This window comes from Melopsittacus undulatus, chromosome Z (assembly GCF_012275295.1).
Source record: "Melopsittacus undulatus isolate bMelUnd1 chromosome Z, bMelUnd1.mat.Z, whole genome shotgun sequence".
NCBI lineage: Eukaryota > Metazoa > Chordata > Aves > Psittaciformes > Psittaculidae > Melopsittacus > Melopsittacus undulatus.
The window spans coordinates 99,406,654-99,424,983 of record NC_047557.1 but is presented as its reverse complement, the minus strand read 5'-3'; the positions used below and the strand labels follow the sequence as shown (position 1 = coordinate 99,424,983).

The following is an 18,330-nucleotide window of genomic DNA, read 5'->3' as shown; positions in this document are numbered from 1 at the left end:
CTATTGGTAAGGATGAGCTTGGAGAAAATTTTAAGGGGAATTTAATAAATAAATAAATAAAATGTGTCCTTTTGCCTTCGAAAAATTATGGGTGCATTTAACAGCCTGGTCAAGCTGGGGGGCATTCATCTCAGTTGTATTTTGCAGCACAATTTCCACACCTTTTCCAACTACTTTTAATCTTCTTCAGCACTTACATTGCAGAGACTTAAAGGCAGACATTACTTTTCCCTTACTCTCAGAATATTTCAGGAAAGGATGCTTCTTATTCTTGTTGGGGCAAAGGCTGGCTTTTAATGCCTGTGCACTGAGCAGTTTTATTTATTTGTCCATGGAACAGACTCTGCACATCTCGATCTTTCTTGGGGTCTCCAAGGGATACTCAAGTCCCCAGGAGTAATCCCAAATAGCTCTTCTAAATACAACCCCAGCTCTGGCTGCACATTAAAGACAAGGGAAGCATTCATTCTGGAAAGGTTTTATTTCACAAATAATTCAGAAATCAAAAGAAAATGGAGGGGAAAGGGAAAGATATTTTACAATTCCGTATTTAGAAAAAAAAATGTAGTTTATAAACACACGGCCCCTTGAAAAACATGCAAAAGTACATAAAAATTTACAAGAAACTTTTACACATAGGAAGTAAAATACATCATTTTTCATAGAAAAAAAGAAAAGCAACTCTATGAACTGGCCCTAAATATTTAGACTGCACAACCAACCAAATGGAGACTCCTCAATCAGGTGTTGGCTGAACATCTTAAAATGAAGATATTAATGGAGCCAAAGGACCTGACAGGACACTGGCAGCTGGGAAAACACTGTGCTTCAGCTTTCGCACTGGTTGTATGTACTGGAAGCTGTCTATGCTGAGCCAGATGCTCTGCAATGGCAGTGTCTGCACTGGCAGGCTTGGCTTCAAAACTAAATTCCTTGGAAGAGAACAACCAGGCAACATTGGCTTTGCCAGAGGTTTCACCAGTATGGCTATGCCTGGATGCTTCTTGTTGCCATGTTCTTACTAATCTGCTGGGCTGGCGTCTAAGCAGGAATGGATCTGGTGATATAAAGTTATGCTGCACCTTTAAGCTGCGTTGAAATATATTAGGCTGAGAAATGTTTTGGTATCAGAAATAAAATCAGTAAATATTTGGCTAAAAACTGGTACTGTCCCACCTATATATGAATAGCTAGCACAAATGATTGCAAGTAATTGATATATCATGACTGCCTTGGAGGACCTGATCGCCCCTAATTCTGGTGGAGGTATGTTTAAACTAATAGCACCCAGGACCTCAAATAATATTTGTGTAGTAAGGTCACAATTTCTCTTTTGTGCAACAGATATAAAAATAAACAGATACAAACTTAAATTAACATCAGTTTCTAAAAATCCAAACCAGTTGGCTGAAGTTAAAAATATGCAATTGTAACTTGAATTATGTATTTTAGGATATTTTCTATTGGAATAATAATTCTTCCCTCACCCTCTTTTCGTCAGGTAGATATATCCCAAGCTGTTTGGATTTTTATGTGCTCACAATAATCCCCTGGGCTTTTCTGCAAGAGCCCTCACATTTCTTTCCATCATTTTAAAGCACACGTAATTTACTACCGACAGCATGTTAGAGGTGGGATCATATGTTACCATCAGGCATTTATGTGCTCTTGCAGTCCCTGTGAAGAATACCTGATTGCATCTCTTACTCTTTCCAATTCAATAGATAGCACTGTGGCTACCATTTGGCCCATGATGGTCCTAGATTCATGCTGCAGTATGTAATGGGCTTGAACCAGACCATGTATAGCATAATTATTCACAGTGGGCAGACACAGGGAAAGCCTTATCTCACTGCCAAGATCTCAAATGTTTCCAACCAGCAGTTTTCTAAGATATGTTCCAGCTGTTTTTAACACCAATTTAATTAGTAAGAAAGTAATAGTTCAGCTTTCCTATCTAAAGCAAATACGATACATCTTGAAAGACAATACCATATAAACTATATAAACAAAGACAACACACAGAGTCATTTCTTTCTATCCCCCACAAAGCTAGGTTTTCTATGCAGCACTTTTAGAGACGATGCAAAGCAGCTTTTACAAAAGGTCTCTTTCCAAATTCAGATTTCACAGAGAAAGAAACCCCAATGGTGAGACAAACTGAGTGATAAATGTAATTTCCTTGCTGATTTCATGGTGTTTCAGAATTAAAGATGTGTTTAATTATATAAACATTTTGGATCTGTGTTTTGAAAGAGCTTGAAGAGATGGCTTTTATATCTGTAAATTAAAACAAATATGACCTGAGCATAAGAGCAGCTATGAGACATTTGCCAAATAGAGGGTAGTATTTTCTCATTTGTTATAAAATATTACAATCAAGTTATTGAGCGGAAGCATTATGCATTAACAAGAACTGAAGAATTTTAGTTGCCTTCTTATGACTAACGAAGTTACAACCAGATTTATGTTTAGACCAATTGTAAAAATTCATTTCCAATACAAATCAGAGAATACTCTCTGCAGCCTTAAAAGAGCAAGTCCTACTAGGCTTTCCTTTTGGTTTTCGAATGCAGTTGAGTGCATGTTGAGATGTAAATAACAAAACATGAAATAACATCATTATAACAAATCTGGGGTATGCAAAATGTATCATCCTGGGTATCAAATACTCTCTGATATAGCATTTACACTGACAGTGGGGACCTGCTGGTTTCACGAATTGAAAGGGAAAAGTTAATCTAACTAAATTTATATCATAACTTCAAAGTCTCAGAACTGCACACACGACAAAAAGCTTCACAAATTTGACGTGAACATGCTTCCTACAGCTGCAACCGTTCCTAGCAGAAATAAGATTAACTTTATCACTACTTAACTACTACAGATAAAACAACCAGCACTGCTGTATAAAACAATACACTGCATTTAAGTGAAATTTTATGTGAAATGGCGTGTAGTATAGGATGAGATGTGCCAGCACAGGAGCCCCAATTCATTGACTTCTCATAGGTTGCCAGACTTGCAAAATACCTGTGAATGTTTGACCAGCAAACACTAAACTTGCTGTTTTGGTTATCTGGTGGCCTCATTTTCTGCAGCAAGGCTCTCTGCCACCATTTCACACCCTACTAATATCCCCAAAAAACCTTGACGTCCAACCGACAAGAACATCCTCTCCCCAAACATGACACAATCATACAACATAGCCTAGCGTGATGCCCCAGCAGCCTTACACAGCAGTGCTGATGCATGCCACCTCATTGGGAAAAGACCAAATTTTCTCTTCTGTTGCACATGAAACATCATACATACACAAAACCACTCTGTCAAACCCCAGCCTCTCCCCAAAGGATGCAACTTTTCAAACAGTTTCTCATTTCAAAGGATCCAGCACCTGGATAGTCACTCAATTCCAAGTCTGCTCAGCAGTATTCACATCCTCACACCAGCTGCAATAGATGCTTCACACCTTAAAAATGCCATCCAAGGCCAGGCCAAGATCCCTACATCTGCCATACGTTAAGCTACTGTCGTTCTGTGTAGCACACCTCTTGTAAATTGAAAGTTAGAACAGTTTATCATTGCTGAATGCCCCTAGAGAAACAAAAACACAGAAAGATACAACGCTGAACGGGTGTGATGAGATGCGAACAGCTGAGTCAGAACCTGGTGTCTTTTTTTTTTGTCTTTTTTTTCTTTTTTTTTTCCCCATTTTCTTTTTAAATTCCCTGAAAGAGATCAGCAAGGAGGGTACAGTCAGAGCTGATGCTGTTAGAGGAGGCTGTTGATCTGGAGATCAACAGAGCGCTCTCCCAAAGAGAAATGGACCTTCCTTGGGAATTTACTGCTTCACAGCAAAAATCCGGAAGGCGTTTCCATCTGCAGGATTCTTTAAGCTGGAGAAAAAGAAAGAAATTGAAAAGAAAAGATTAAAACCAAGACTCATGTAATAAACCAAATATGGGTGCTGCAGGACGCAAAGTGCAATAGACATACATGCAACTCCGAATTTCTTTGGGGTGCACTGCTTCAGCATACTGGATGTGTGCTGATGTGGCATTACCAGAAGCAATGAAAAGATTAAAGATGGAAAAGAAGAGGCAAAGATCCATGAGTCTACCTTTGTTTTACATTTTCAATCCAAATCTATAGTGTGAATACCAACAAAAAGAGCTGGGAAGCAAGAGCCTCTCTCATAGTGCTAGCTTTTATCCAAGGAACACAGTGCTCCCGTATGCAGAGATCCAGGCATAAAGAGGAATGTTTTCTTAAAAAGTAAATTGTCAAATAGGCTGGCAGGTTCCCAGGGCCTGTCTGGCCTGTCTCCTGGTGCTGGCAATGGGAGCAGACAGATCAGCTAACATTAAATGACAATAAATATGGATATTAATCCTCAATCTGCAGAGGCATCCCCAACAGCTCTGACTCTGAGCTGCTGAATGTGTGCATGGGGACAAGGGGTTGTTTCTGTTCCCAGCCCTTATTTCTTCAGCCCTGCTGGGCTGCAAAACCCCAGGAAAATGGTAAAATTTCATATTCCCCGCAAAATAAACATTCCAACAAGGGTAAAGACTCAGTGAATCTTAAAGGCAACCTTTTCCCATACCTGTCTGGGTATGTATCTTTAGCAAAGGTTATTTCCAGTGTCCTCAAGGGTAAAAGGTTTTCATCTTTGAAAAGCTATTTCACTGTCTAGTGGGTCTCACAGCATGAAGGTGCTCCTTGTTGCTGAGTGTAAATAACATTTTCCAAATCTTCATGCTCATCCTTACTGCGAGAGTGTCTTTGGTTTCTCTCACCTCTTAGGTCAGCACTGAGTGCTCATATTGCATGGCAGTGCTAATAGTAGAGTTTACTCTCAGCTAGGGCAGAGTTTACCATCCAAGTATAAAGCTGTCTGTTAGTATACAAGATAAGTGAAATCAAGACAGCGATAGAAGAAAACTTGTGAACAGGAGGTTTGTCATCTAAATCCAATCTACCAGATTGCAAATCACAGGACTGCGAAACGCTGACCCTGATATATCTACACTAAAGCAGCCCAGATTTAACGCCTATAGCTTTCCTATCTTAGTCTATTTTTATTTTCTGAGATGCTTTACAGCATTCTGGGTTATCCATTATTAGAATAAAACCAGGAAAGTTGTTTAGATTTCTTATGGTAGTTATAAGAGAGGAAGAGAGATTGCCTACACAGAAGAGAGGGTGCCATGTCAGTAGTGACCGATCCCCCCCATAATAATGGGAAATTCTATATTTGCAAAGATAGCTCTGAGAAATCAGTACTTCCCACCAATGTCTGATAATATGCATCGCAGACTGAAACTGAAGTTTCAAATTGATAGAACTGAATGAACTGGGCGTTGATCTTTGTGATCATCCGGAGTCGCAGGTTATGGAAATACTGATTTGCAACTCTTCACTGAAATCAGCAAGGCTGTTCCAAAAGAAACTATAAAAATTATAAGGGTGGCAAATCCATCTTCAAAAACTGTTTGATCATCTCTTAAGAGGTTAATTTACCCATGCTTCTTTCAAAGAGAATAAAGGGAAGTATGTAACAAATACAAATGCATCCCACACCCTAAATTTGACTGGAAATCACAATTATAAGAGTCAAAGCATGACCCAGGCTGAAAGATGCAGAAATATCCATGTTAATCTTTTAATGTGTTAAACACACGCCCCAAAATGTATTAATATGGACTCATACTATAATAAAATAAAACAAAGCTTAACAATATTTCATACATTTTACACCAATGTGAAAGCAGCTCCTTGCTTGAGGAAGCTAAGAGCAGGACAACACGCTCTATTTGTTTCAGTCTTAAAATTCACAGTGACACTGTTAAGTCATGTACTTCCAATTCACCAACCTTTCTAGCTGATACCTGCTGACTTTGACTTACAACTGAACACACAGTCGAGAATAAGAGGAAAGTACAAAGGAAAAATATCCCACCTTTCAGACTGGACTCCATTCTTTAGGGAGCCAACATAACTTTTCTTCTTTTCAACAGGCATCACATCCACAAAACCACCTCTTTCATCTGGAATGACTCCTGCATGCACAGCAGTTTTGCAGATACTGGAGCTCTGGAAGATAGTTATTTTCACTTACAAACTATATTTCATATCTGGAGTTTTACAGTCTCTATAAGCATGGAGATGAGAAAATACATATGTCATAAGCCCTGGCTGCAAGATCCAGCACCGCTGTAGAGGACAAGCAGCCTTTTTACCACTCCCATTTGTGCTAGAGCTGCACCTAGGAGCTTATCCAAGGCCAAAGCTGGAATTGAGGATAGCTCTCCAGCCAGTGCCTCCTGGGTCTGCACTAGAGAAACCACTGTGGTGAAAGTCTTTGCTAGTGACAAGCCACTTGAGCAAAGTTTATTCACTCAATTGCTTGAAAAGCAGATGCTTTTCCTGAATTGAGGTAAATGACCTCCAATTATCCAGGACAGTTCACATCCTTCTTTCTAGGAAAAACAGACAACCTGTACCCATTGAGTGTTCTTTGGACAGGCATTATCCCATAAGACAACATCAAGTATGAAAGCAGAATAACACTTCTGAAAAGATTAAAGCCTCTCTGTTATACATCATGCAATTACCGTGCTCTCTAAGATATGCAGAGTCAGAAGAGCTGGAGGAACACAAATTACTAACAAGTGATGACTAAGCTCCCAAAGCATCCAGAAAAGACGGAGCGAAAGCAGGGAAGGCTGAGACATAATATAAACTTGGCCATTAACTTTCTAGAAGATTTATACACAGCAAGCTGGAATAACAAAAAGTAAAACCCAGCTTTGCATGGGGAACTGCAGCAGGTGAAAATCCCAACCCCATAAACTCCCTGATCACTAAAAATCAAAGTACCACAAAATCAGTGCCAAGGGCAAACGTTCCCGTTGCGTAGGTATGATACGGATTGTGCTGTTTCATTCTCACAGCCATATATGGCAGGTTTGCCTTGTTCCCTATATATTTATCATTTTGAATGGCCTATCTCTTGGCAGGTCTCTGAGTTTTGAGTGCCAATTTGGTATTTTGCTTCTATATATGGTCAAGGGAGCAAGAGAACACTCTGTTTGGAAGATATGCTGCGAATTCGCCTAGTATGTGGTGGGAAGTCTGTAAATCTAAAATAGGCTCATAAAATTAAACTGTCCTGAATCAATTTGCAACACTCTCCACTGGGAGACATCCTATGTTCTTTTCAAGGCATTCCTGTTTGTTTCCAGGACTTGCTGTTCTGCCGCTTACTCAAAGCTTTGACCAACAGGATTTTTATTGCTTTTCCCAAACCTCCACTTATCTCTGTTGGATTACAGCCCTCTCATATCCCAGGCCAGGCCTCTCTTTGATGAACTGATTGCGGAGCTTTTGGAAGATGAGGCGTTACACGAATAAGGCCTTCCCCTCAGATTCAGAAGTGCAACATCTGAATGGACAACACAAGGGTTTTCCATGTCATAGCCCCTTGGGAAGCTCTGGAATCATTTCCTAATGAAGTGGATCTGAGGCATACCCTATAAAACGACAATGGTTTTTACAGTGGCCATTAGCAATAGTCTGTGATTATGAGTTTAATCACCAATAATTTCCTCATTAGTGTGAGTGGTTTAATCATTAAGTTCTATATTTCCTGAGAGCTGAGCCACCCAACTTGGTTTGCTCTGGTGATAAACGCCTGCCTCCTGTGCAGGTGAGATATCCTCCTCCAACTAATTGTTGCACAAATGTGGATAAAAGACCTTATCTCCAGAGCAGAGAGTTGTTTTCTCTCCCGGCTCCATAGGGCTCCTGAGCAGTGAATAGGGATGGGTTTCCCTTACAGTCTTAAGGCACACTAGAAGCCAGGCAGAGTGTCAACAGCCTTGATAAAGATCCTTTTATCAAGACACAGCTCCAGCATCACCCAGAAATGGTCCTGCCCACATTACCAAGAGCTGAGTTTTATTTCCTAGGCAAAATCATGTGTTCATAGATTATAATGGCTTTTATTTCCCCCCTCCCATTTTCATGGCAGTATAAAGAGCTTTGCTGCAATGTGCCACCAGGGAAAAGAGGCAACAAATCTTTTGCTCCCCAGCCACTGCTTCTTACTACTGATTTCAGCACTGTGGTGATCCTGGGTATGTTCCCCCCCATGCTGCTTCAATCTACAAACCCTGCATGCAGGCAGCAATTCTGTTCTCAAAGAAGTATAATGGTATTCAGTGAAAAGACCTTGGATTTGGACATCAGCTTTTCCTGTAGCACCTTTTCTTGCACTTAGTTCTTTTACCCCCAGATTTAAGATTCTTCTATGTCCTTGTTCCAGTCTTACTTATTTCATCATGAACAATCTGCTGCGCTGCTTTCCAATATCTTTGTGCTTTAAGCCACCATGAGTACCCAGGAGATAATCTTATAAACACACAATACAAGGTATTTTTATAATGATGAGTAAAAAAAATACTTGATCAGAATGCATTTAAAATAGGTAAAAATCTTAACACAAAACAAAATACAGGCTCATGAATAAAAATCAGAACTATGGCACAAAAACCGTTAATTCTTCATGTCATAGCTTTGTTTTTCATGGCAAAACAAACTTTCACATGCCTGCCTGGGATCACGAATGTGGACTCTACCTCAGGCCAAAACTGGAGTGAATCATGTAATTACAGAGACTGACAAAGCCTTTTGTCATCGCAGCTTGGACTATCAGGAACATTTACCAAGTCAACGTTTTAGAAAAGGTGCTAAAAGGCCAGAGGGCACCTTGCAGGGAGTGCAGGCAGGAAATGGGGCAAAATGCTTCATTTTCTGTTGGATAACTTATGTAACAAGACACAGTCAGAGCACAAGTCCCTTCAGGGCCATGAAGGTGCCACTCTACACATGCAGCCTCTCAGAAGACTAGCACTTGTCTCATCCAGCTTATTGCCTGTTTTAATCGTTCCTCAGCAGCAGGCTCAGGTTAATTCACAGCATCCCCTCCTGGAGAGCATCCTGCACAGCCTTTGTCCAAATTCTCCCTGCTCAGCATTGCGTGTTCCTCTCAGCATTCCAGCCTGGGCATTTCTCAGCATAATACCTCTTCCTTTCCAGCATGTCTCATAGCCACTTCAAACTCTTTTTTTTCCAGCTGGTTTAACCTGCTTTGCTACCAACCTTTCACTCTCATGAAAACCTAAATGCTCTCCTTATTGCACCCACATCACTCTATTAGTACAGCAGTCCATAAAAAGGTTAACCAAACCTTCCAGAAAATGGCCAAATACTTTTTCTATTTTACTTTTCCCCCAAATCACAGTCCATGCCCCCCTTTATGAAATAGTATCCAGGGGGTATGGTAGGAGCTTGCAATTCATTAAAGGACGCTAATCCTTTTGCGTCAGTACAAATCAGGAAACAAGGCCAGCCTGGGATACTGGTCCTCAGCCTAATACATTTGTTATCACAGGCCCTATTCATCTGGGGGTAATCTGAGGTAGTTTTGTCCTCAGTAAAAAAGAGAAAGTTATTTCCCATTTCCTGCATGTCTGAGCATGCACAGAGGCAAGTACCGCAGGGTGGCAGCTGCCTGATGAATTTACATGTGAGCTAGTCCAGGCTAACCTGTTTGTACAGCTCTACCTTTAAAGAAATTGGTCTCAAGTAAAATAAGAAATAGATTGGTTTTGGTTTTTAAATTGCTTTTGGTTTTTAAATTGCTTTTAAAATTGCTTGCCCCAAATTATTGCCTGATTTCTGCAGGATGTTCTTTTCTCAGGAGTCTCAAAGCTCCATGGTGACCCCAAGCTGGGGGTCCACAATCTGCCAGCTGCTTCCCCCAGGCCTTCAAAAAGCACGTTCCTACAGGCTACACATGAGCCTGGGAGCTGGGATTTTTAAACACAATTTCCACTGAAGAAAGAAAGAAAAAAGGGTAAAACTAAATAAAAAGAGGCACTCAGAATTGGAAAAATGTCAAACCCCAGGTTTTGGAGGCCTAGTATTAAGAGATTTAAAAAAAAAAAAGTTACTCTTTGCCCAGTTTTAGCGTCAAGTCTCTGCTCATCCCCACAAGCAGAGCTTAGAAAAACAAACCGATAAAACCAACTTGCATGCTTTCTTTCCACTGATCTGTGCTGTATCCCCACTGCTCAAAAAAAGCTGTTCAGCTCCCAGAAAGAGGGTAGGGGAGGTGGAAGGAGGCCTATTTTTGCCAAGTAATATAGTGTGGCGGTATATAATAAAAGCCATTTAGTGCTCCTCTGTAGATCCCAAAACACTTTGCAAAGATGGACAAGCACTACCTTGGTTTCATAGCCATAAGCCCATAAGGCACGGAGCAGTCAAGTGACTTGCCCAAGTCCTTAAGAATAAGTCAGTGTTGAAGACTGGAAGGGCTGCCCAAGCCCATTGACCTCAGCCTGGTGGTGTAGCTGTTGGTGCACCCCCACATTGCAATGACCACAGAGAGCTTGATTTTGTTCCCTTAATCACAGCAAGACTCTGGCTCTGCAATACACCGTGATACACAAGGACATCAGGGCAAGGAGCATACTCACATCTGCATAAACGTTTGTGCCAAACACCGGTGCCCAGTACGATGGCTCGTCCTTACAGTGGGCTGGGCAATAAATCCTAGAAAACAATTTATTCATATTTATTCCCTATATCAAGGCTCAACAGGAAAGCAAGCTGCATTCTTGGGAGGTTTCAAGTGCCCGCATCTGGTCTGCAGGTGGCAACAGTGAATTTAATCATTTGTTCCCCTGAGATGACATTTGGTGCTTACTGCAGAACTCCAAACACAGGGGTTTAGAACAGTAAAAGAAGGATCGGCCTTTTATGACATTTTCAAAGGGGAGTACTTATCTTTCTGCACAAATGCTGTGTGTGTAAATATTTGCAAGTGTTTGTGCTCACTACTTACACCTGCACAAAGAAGCTTTCTAGAACAAACATTTTCCATATTCTAAAGCAGAAAGGAAAACCAAAACCAAAAACCAGGAAGTGGTGGTGAACGAAGACAGAGTGCTAAGTTGCATGCTCATACATAGGGATGTGCTGAAATGGGATCTCATAGCCCGACTTACATGTTAATGGAACGGTCTGAAAACTTAACGTGGATTTTCTATGTTGATGCTAAGAAAAGCGCAGTGGCAGGAGGAAACACACCATTCCCAACCCACTCCTCCAGTTCATGGTAAAACCAGCTCCATTCCCAGTAGCCCTCAGATCTGGGGACCTCAGCATCCTCCATTCACCTGTCTCTCCTTACAACAGAGCAGGTTTAAGAGGGATGTAAGTGGCCTTGAGTTACCTTGGGCAATGGGTCGCCGGCTTTTTGAACTGGCAGAGCTCAGCTACGGTAGTGTAGCAATCCAGCGTCTGGGCTGCAGGGATAAATATGGAAAGGCAAATCACTAGACCTAATAAATAGCTAAGACATCTGCAGAAAACACAAGTCAGTCACGCAACACATCTGGTGAGACCCATGTCCAGCTGAGAGCACCAGGAGGAAAGCAGCTCACTCCTCTACCAGTGGCATGCATCCAGGAGAGGGCTGATCAGCTCTCCAGCAGAAATCCTGTTACCATACTACAATGTGGCCTTACAAAGGTCACAGCTTTCAAAAGGGAAAAGCAGCTGATCCACAGGACAGTGTATTTTAGCTACAGCTCCAGACACAGAGCTCAAATAACCCAACAGCTACAGTTTTCCCTGAAAGCGGCTCAAGTGGAACTAATCAAAGTGATGTTTGTATATAGGAGGAAGAAGCATTAGTCAAAGATATTCAGAAAGTGGGAATTATTTAATAAGTAGAACTCTACAGTATTTGTTTAGATGTTTATCATAAATATGATGACTCACTGTTATAAATGAATTATGTGTGTATTATGCGTTTCATTACACTACTGCACTAAGTAGGTATTATCTTTTTCCGTTTTTAGAATGTTCACACTATGCAGAAGCTTTCACACAAGAAGGCATCATCTTCCATCACTTTACTATCAGCAGCCTGTGACACCGTAGCTGATATTTAGACCCACTGTGATCCATCATCAGCAGATGCTGCTGGAAATGACCCATTAGCACCTTTTTCTGTACTTTCCTCTGAGATCCCTGCAGATAAATGATGTGGTTGATCTTGGAACTGCCTACAGTCTGTGATGGATCACCAGTCTATGTATTAGTTTTGGTGCTGAACCATTTGACATGACCACTTAAAATGAAAAAGAGCACTGTAAGGAGTAATGTTTTGAAGTATCCCCTAAAACTCTAGCAACAAAGGTTTGTTATCAACTATTCAAACTTACTTGTGACTTTGGAAACCATGAACGCATTCGAAGGCTTGTTTTTCCTGAAAAACAAAGACATTTATTAAAAACATAAGCATACCAGAATTACTTGAATCACTATGTCTATATTTGAGTAAAAAGATTACCAAATATCTGCTTATATTTAAAGCACATACAAAAACTTTTTTGTGAAGGTAGTACCTAAATGACTCCACGCCATTCCGGGTAGACTTCACAAAAGCTGGTGTCCTCCCTTTCCTCGTGATATCAACCAGCCCTCCTTTATTATCCAAGATGCCGTAATGAATTGCAGCACGACAGATGCTTGATGACTGACAAGAGCACAAACACAAACAGTATGTGAACTAATCTCATTCACAGAGAAACGCTGACCAACCACTGTGCAAAAAAAGACGAAGAAGAAATGAAACCACCACCAAAGTGCCAAATGGAAAATACTCTGAGTACAGCCCTCTGGAATCTGGTTATTAAATCTTACTCTCCCAGCACAGCCTTATTCTTTTTTTATTATTACTATTATTTTAAGCACTGCCTGGTTGAATGGCAGGCTTTTTTTGAATAACAAAACCTGACATTTAGATACAATTTAGAAGAAAAGCAGCATTGGAAATAAGTGACCAGTATGAAATATTTCCAGCTCTCAAGAAAATATTCAAACCCAAAATATTTATGCTAAAACCACTTGGATGAGGTGGCTGTCTGCAATCACAGAAGTTTCAGGGCAAAGATGTATCATGGGCGATGCAGTCATGCACCAACAGCGAGAATGGGGAAAGCAAACATGCTTTTACACAAACCCCCTTTTATCTTCACCCCAAAGTAGTTTTGATGGGAAAACAGTGCCATGCTTTATTTATAAATTATCCTGCTAATTCAAGATCCAAGAAATCTGCCCAAAATATTGTTTAGTTACAACATTTAGTGGTGTTTTTTCATATAAAGTTTCTGTTCAGCATGACAGCTGCCCACACTAAAGAAGAGATCTTTGTAAGAGCTGTCTATTGATCCCCATCCCTCACTTTCCATGGGTTTCATTGCAAATGAAGGGCATAAAATCACGTCTGGAATCACTTTGCTTTTCCAGACCGCTCTTTTTTTTTTAATTGCTGAGATGAGAGAAACACAGATAATCTTTATTAGCACCATTTTACAGCACCACAATTGGAGCATACGAAAAGCCAAATTATACTAGAATTGTTGGCATTTCCCATTTTTGTTATTACCGCTAACTCCTCACAAATTACATCTATGAGCTATTAAAAGGTACTTACACTTTCATAATAAAATGTTCCAAAGATCTTTCCCTTACTGTACAAGCAGCCAGCTGGGCACAAATACCTAGTAAAGATATATATCTTTGAGGGTGGCGAAAAAACAATTCAAGAAAAACAGACTTTGACTCTATTTCATTTAATAGTCATTCCATTCATTTCACGTAACTCTTCCATTTAAAAAACAAGATTGCAAAATAGCTACTTTTTAAAACAGTTTCTCCACCCTCCTTAAAATCCTGACCAATATTTAGATTCTGTGGATTTGGGTTTTCTCCAAGTGATAAACTGTCCTGTTCTTTGCAGAAACCTTAACCAGAAGTTCTTGACTGGCTGGGAGGGGACAAGCCATGAATTATGGGTCTGGCTTGGACAGCAGTGGAATGCATGAAAAAGACTCAAAAAGAGACACTGCCAATATTCATTAAATGATTTTGGATACCTGAAACTGTGGGTCATCGTGGCTGAGTAAAAAACTGAGTCACCTTATTGCTAGGCTTGGCTGAAGGCTGTATTTTTTAAGAGATCTACCTAGATAGTCACAAAAAATGTACATATCTTATGTTTACAAAAACTGGCCAATTTTTAAAGCCACTTTTTCCTGTAGCGCTCCAAGATGTATCAATAAAACCCTACCTGTTGCATGTTGAGCCTCTGCATTTGTCTCTCATCTTGGTCTCACATGTTATGACTTGTGCTGAGGAGAAAACACAAAGTACATAAGTAATTTAGAAAGCAAAGAGGCTGCTCTCAAACTATGGAGACGAGCAACCATCACAAATCTTTCCTGGAGGTCTTTGATGCAGCACAGTAAAACCTTAGCATGGAACAACCCAGCCTGAAGCATTTTGCGCCTCTTTAGCCCTTCACCTGAGACAGGTGACTTGGGAAATATTAGCAATGAAGAAACACCTGACAGCTGAAGGCTTTGATTTACAGCCTGAGGTCTGCAAGCCAGAGCTCTCATACTCTCTGTTTAATTACAGACTCCTGAGAAACCGGAAGATAGACTTGAAAAGGATGCGTTGGCTTGCCTCACCTTGTTTTTACAATAAGCCTGTTTTAATTAACAGCAGGTAGAAAACAAGTGAGGAAGTACTTCCAGATAACTTCAGAAATCTTCCCAAGAGGTAAAAATGAAACGAAACAAAAACACCCCAGAAAAGCTGCAAGGGGTGTAGCTGTAGCAGTGATATATTGTAAATGGGAAATAAAATCAGTATGTCCTAAATGGATTATGGATGGGAGAACTTTTGTTTCATTGATACCTCCTTGAGATGGTTAAAGAGAACAAATAACTATTGCAGATTATATGAAGGCACAAGTAACTCTTGAAAGCTTTGCTTCCTGTTTCTGGAAAGCTTCTGCTATAATGAAGACTGAATTTTCACATAGAGTTCCTTCCCTTCCCCTCAAACATCCTCCCAGTTAATTTTCCCTGAGCCTGCTCATAGAATCATAGAACAGTTAGGGCTGGAAAGGACCTTAAAATCATCCAGTTCCAACCCCCCTGCCATGGGCAGGGACACCTCACACTAGACCATACTGCCCAAAGTCCTCATGACTTTCTACACATCTACTCATAGAGGTATTTTAGAGCTGTTAAAAAGAGAGGCTGTCTTACTCATGTAGGACTCTGGGATGACTTTCTTAGGCTTGGTAGGTTTGTTGGCCCTGCTTTCTGGAAGGTTGAACCGCACCGGGTTCTGCTCTGCAACCTGAGAAATCTCCACTTCGTTTGTCTCATCTGTCTCAGTGATGATGGGATCCTCGTAACGGTAATCTGGTGAGAAGAGGGGATTGAAATAAGCGATACAGCGTGATCACATTGATGGGGAAGTCTGACATGTCCCTATTGTGAGGGAAGTGATTTAGTTTAACAATGATCTGCTTTTAAATAATTGGAAGATCAAAAATGCCACTTAAATGGAGCACGAGGCTATTGACAGGGCAGGTGCAGCACTTGGAGCAGAGGTTGCTCCTCTGTTCATGAAGCAGCGTTTATAGCATCTTGCAGTGAGGATTTGAAATGATCTTTGCTAATTAGTAAAGAAAGTGCTGCTATTTCTTCTGTTTCACAGACAGCTCCTTCTCTCTGGAGAGAAACACAAATTTGCTGATGGGTGCATGCAAAAAGAGGCTTTATTTGGGAAGGTGGCTGAAGCCTTTTATCCTCCCACCAGGGTTTGCTTCTCCAAAGTGCCCCATGTGCATGCATCCAGATGATCTTCTAGTAAAGCACAGGTCCTGCTGCAGCGTGATCCCAGCTTTAGTGCCTGCAGTAGATTTATCCCTCACTTTACCTCTACCAGAGAACAAGCTCCTGCTGTTGCAGCCAGGCAGAGGGATTTGGGAAACAGTGCCAGCAAAATTCAACCTGCTTGGCCAGTCCTACCCAAAACCATGCGCCATTCACAGCAATGGGGAGGAACAATGCAAACAGAGGGATGATGGATCGTGGCTCCAAGAGGGCTTTCTCCCTCTTGTTGTAGCACCAGGGCACCCTGTCCCCTCTCCCTGCTGCACCCTGGGGTCCTCCCTTCAAACTGCAAAGGCTGAAAATAAAGATAATTTGGCAGAAAAATAAGGCTTTGCTTTGGGCAAGCCTATGGAGAGCCGGCCTCCTTCCCAGAGCCCAGCTGTCTCTGAAGCAAAAGGCATAGGAGAAGAAAATGGCCCTCAGTGCATGACCCCATGAAATCCTGCCTGTTGTGGGGATAGCACAGCTTCACTGGAGGCTTCAGAGTTAATATTTTTCTCTCTGTTGACCTCTATTCCGAGAAAACTCCACAGGTCAGGAAAAACCGTCCACGATCCTATCCTCTCCTCCAAGAGACAGGAATTGCTGTATTCATTTTACAGCCATGAAAACCAAGGTGGGGAGAGAGGGAAAACGCTCTGTCCCTGGCCCCCGAAGGAGCAGGAGAGGCAGCCAAGCTCTGCCCACCCACATCGCCTCTGGTAAGCGCTGGAGAACATTCTCTTCCCAAACAAACCCCGCGAGGACGGGATCGCTACTACCCACAGCCTGCCAGCACTCAAAATCCCGCCTGAGCTCTCAAGCCAAACCTATGTAAGCTCAGAGCAGCTTCCCCCCATCCAAGCCCTCACTCTCATTTTTTATAGGACAAACGCACTGAATCCCAGCTCCAGATTTTGAGCAGTTCAGGGTTTTGGTTTCAGCAGCACCACGTGCCGTGATGATGTTGAAATATTAAGGATGGCTAATTAAAAGGTGCACAAAGCTGTGGCTGCTTCTAATTAAGAGTTTCCAGGCCTAAATTTGCTCCAGCCTTTTCCCCCAAGCTCCGCAGCACATACCTTTGTAGCAGAGGTTGTTCTGGCAGCCTCCTCCATAGCTCGGTGGGCACTCAGAGCAGGGGCGGCCAGTCTTGTATGGGGCTTCTCCAATCCAGTTCCCCCTGGAAGTATAGGAGCAATGCATACCCATCAGACACCCAAATACCCAGCCAAGCCCCTGAGACTGCCTGGCACTAAGGGAGAGGATAAAATGCGTGTTTCTGCTGTGCTCATCCTTGGATAGGGGGCTGTAAATGGGAAAGGACAGCCTGTCCCCATTCTTCCCATCCTGCATTGCCTGCTGTTATCCAGCAATAACTCAGTGGCTATCTGCCTGCATCCTCCCATTTGCCTGACACTTGTCTTCTGCTCATCAGAACCACAAATCCCCCATCATTTTCTGCAATATCCCCAGGCAGCTTCATGGGACAGGCTGGAGTACAGCTCTTACCATTTAAAAGCTGCTCTATTTTCCATCTGGAATGATTTCCAAGCAGAAAACCGCCAAAAATACATGGACCTTCACATCAGATCATGTGGGAAGCAGAGAAGCACTTTGCACTCCTTCCTCACCCAACCTGGACATCCTCAACTCTCCAGTTCTCCCTCTGAGAGTGCAGTAACACCATCCTGGCCCAGAGCAGCTAAGCAAAGATTGAACAACCAGCCCAAGAAAGCCTTGTGAGAAAAGCATCCCTCCTCATTTCACCCCCAAAATGACATTTTTAGGGGTTACTTATATAAATTGCATGCAATATCACTTTTGCATTAAACTCTAGTATAAATACTGTGATCTTATTTAAACAAAGGTGTATCAATGGGTTACTGCATCTTCCTCAAGAAATTACGCAGAAACAAAAGCACTTTTTGGTGTTCTGTACAGCAGACTTTAGGGGCTGAGAAGGTTGAAGGAGCCGGAGTTCAGCCCGTGGTTATGAACCCTTGGGTTATTGCTCTTTCAGCTGTCTCCACCTATGAGGCTAGATGAGGACAATGCTTACCAATGCCAGACAGAAAAGATTAGGCAGAAGCTGCGGAAATAGAGTATTTTTCCATCCAGCATCCCTGAATGGATGATGTGCAAATAGCTCAGCCTGCTGCAGGAGATCCATGGAAGATGGCATGATCCCTTATTAGATACTGGTTATTAAATCCCACCAAAACAGAAGAATAATGTGCTTGGTATCTGACATGGGGAGAGGGGCTTAGGCAACCCATGCAGAAAGCTCTACCTGGATCACACTATGAGCCATCATCTCCATGCTCGCACATTTTTTTTCTCTGCATTATTCTGATCTCCAGAAGTCAGATGTTCTCTAAGCCACTCTACTTGTATATAGTGATTTCCCTACTTTTTAAATTGCCAAGGACTTGGAATGGGAATGTTTCTTCTATTAGCCATTAAAGCAGAAAATATTAATTGCCATTGCCAGGTAGGACACTTCTCCTGG

The 18,330-nt window shown here is 41.7% G+C and overlaps 1 protein-coding gene across 1 annotated transcript in view; it reads right to left on the bottom strand.

Moving 5' to 3' along the window:
• Positions 1–524: 524 nt before the first annotated feature.
• CRISPLD2 (cysteine rich secretory protein LCCL domain containing 2) overlaps positions 525–18,330 on the bottom strand; it is a 30,740-nt gene continuing 12,934 nt past the window's right edge. The window contains exons 6-15 of the mRNA XM_005152139.3: positions 16,901–17,001; positions 15,204–15,362; positions 14,216–14,276; positions 13,580–13,646; positions 12,489–12,619; positions 12,306–12,349; positions 11,309–11,381; positions 10,551–10,626; positions 5,966–6,099; positions 525–3,899 (exon numbers count right to left, since the gene is read on the bottom strand). Of these exons, the coding sequence (XP_005152196.2) occupies positions 3,845–3,899; positions 5,966–6,099; positions 10,551–10,626; positions 11,309–11,381; positions 12,306–12,349; positions 12,489–12,619; positions 13,580–13,646; positions 14,216–14,276; positions 15,204–15,362; positions 16,901–17,001 (901 nt within the window). The 3' untranslated portion in view covers positions 525–3,844. The remainder of the gene's footprint in view (positions 3,900–5,965; positions 6,100–10,550; positions 10,627–11,308; positions 11,382–12,305; positions 12,350–12,488; positions 12,620–13,579; positions 13,647–14,215; positions 14,277–15,203; positions 15,363–16,900; positions 17,002–18,330) is intronic.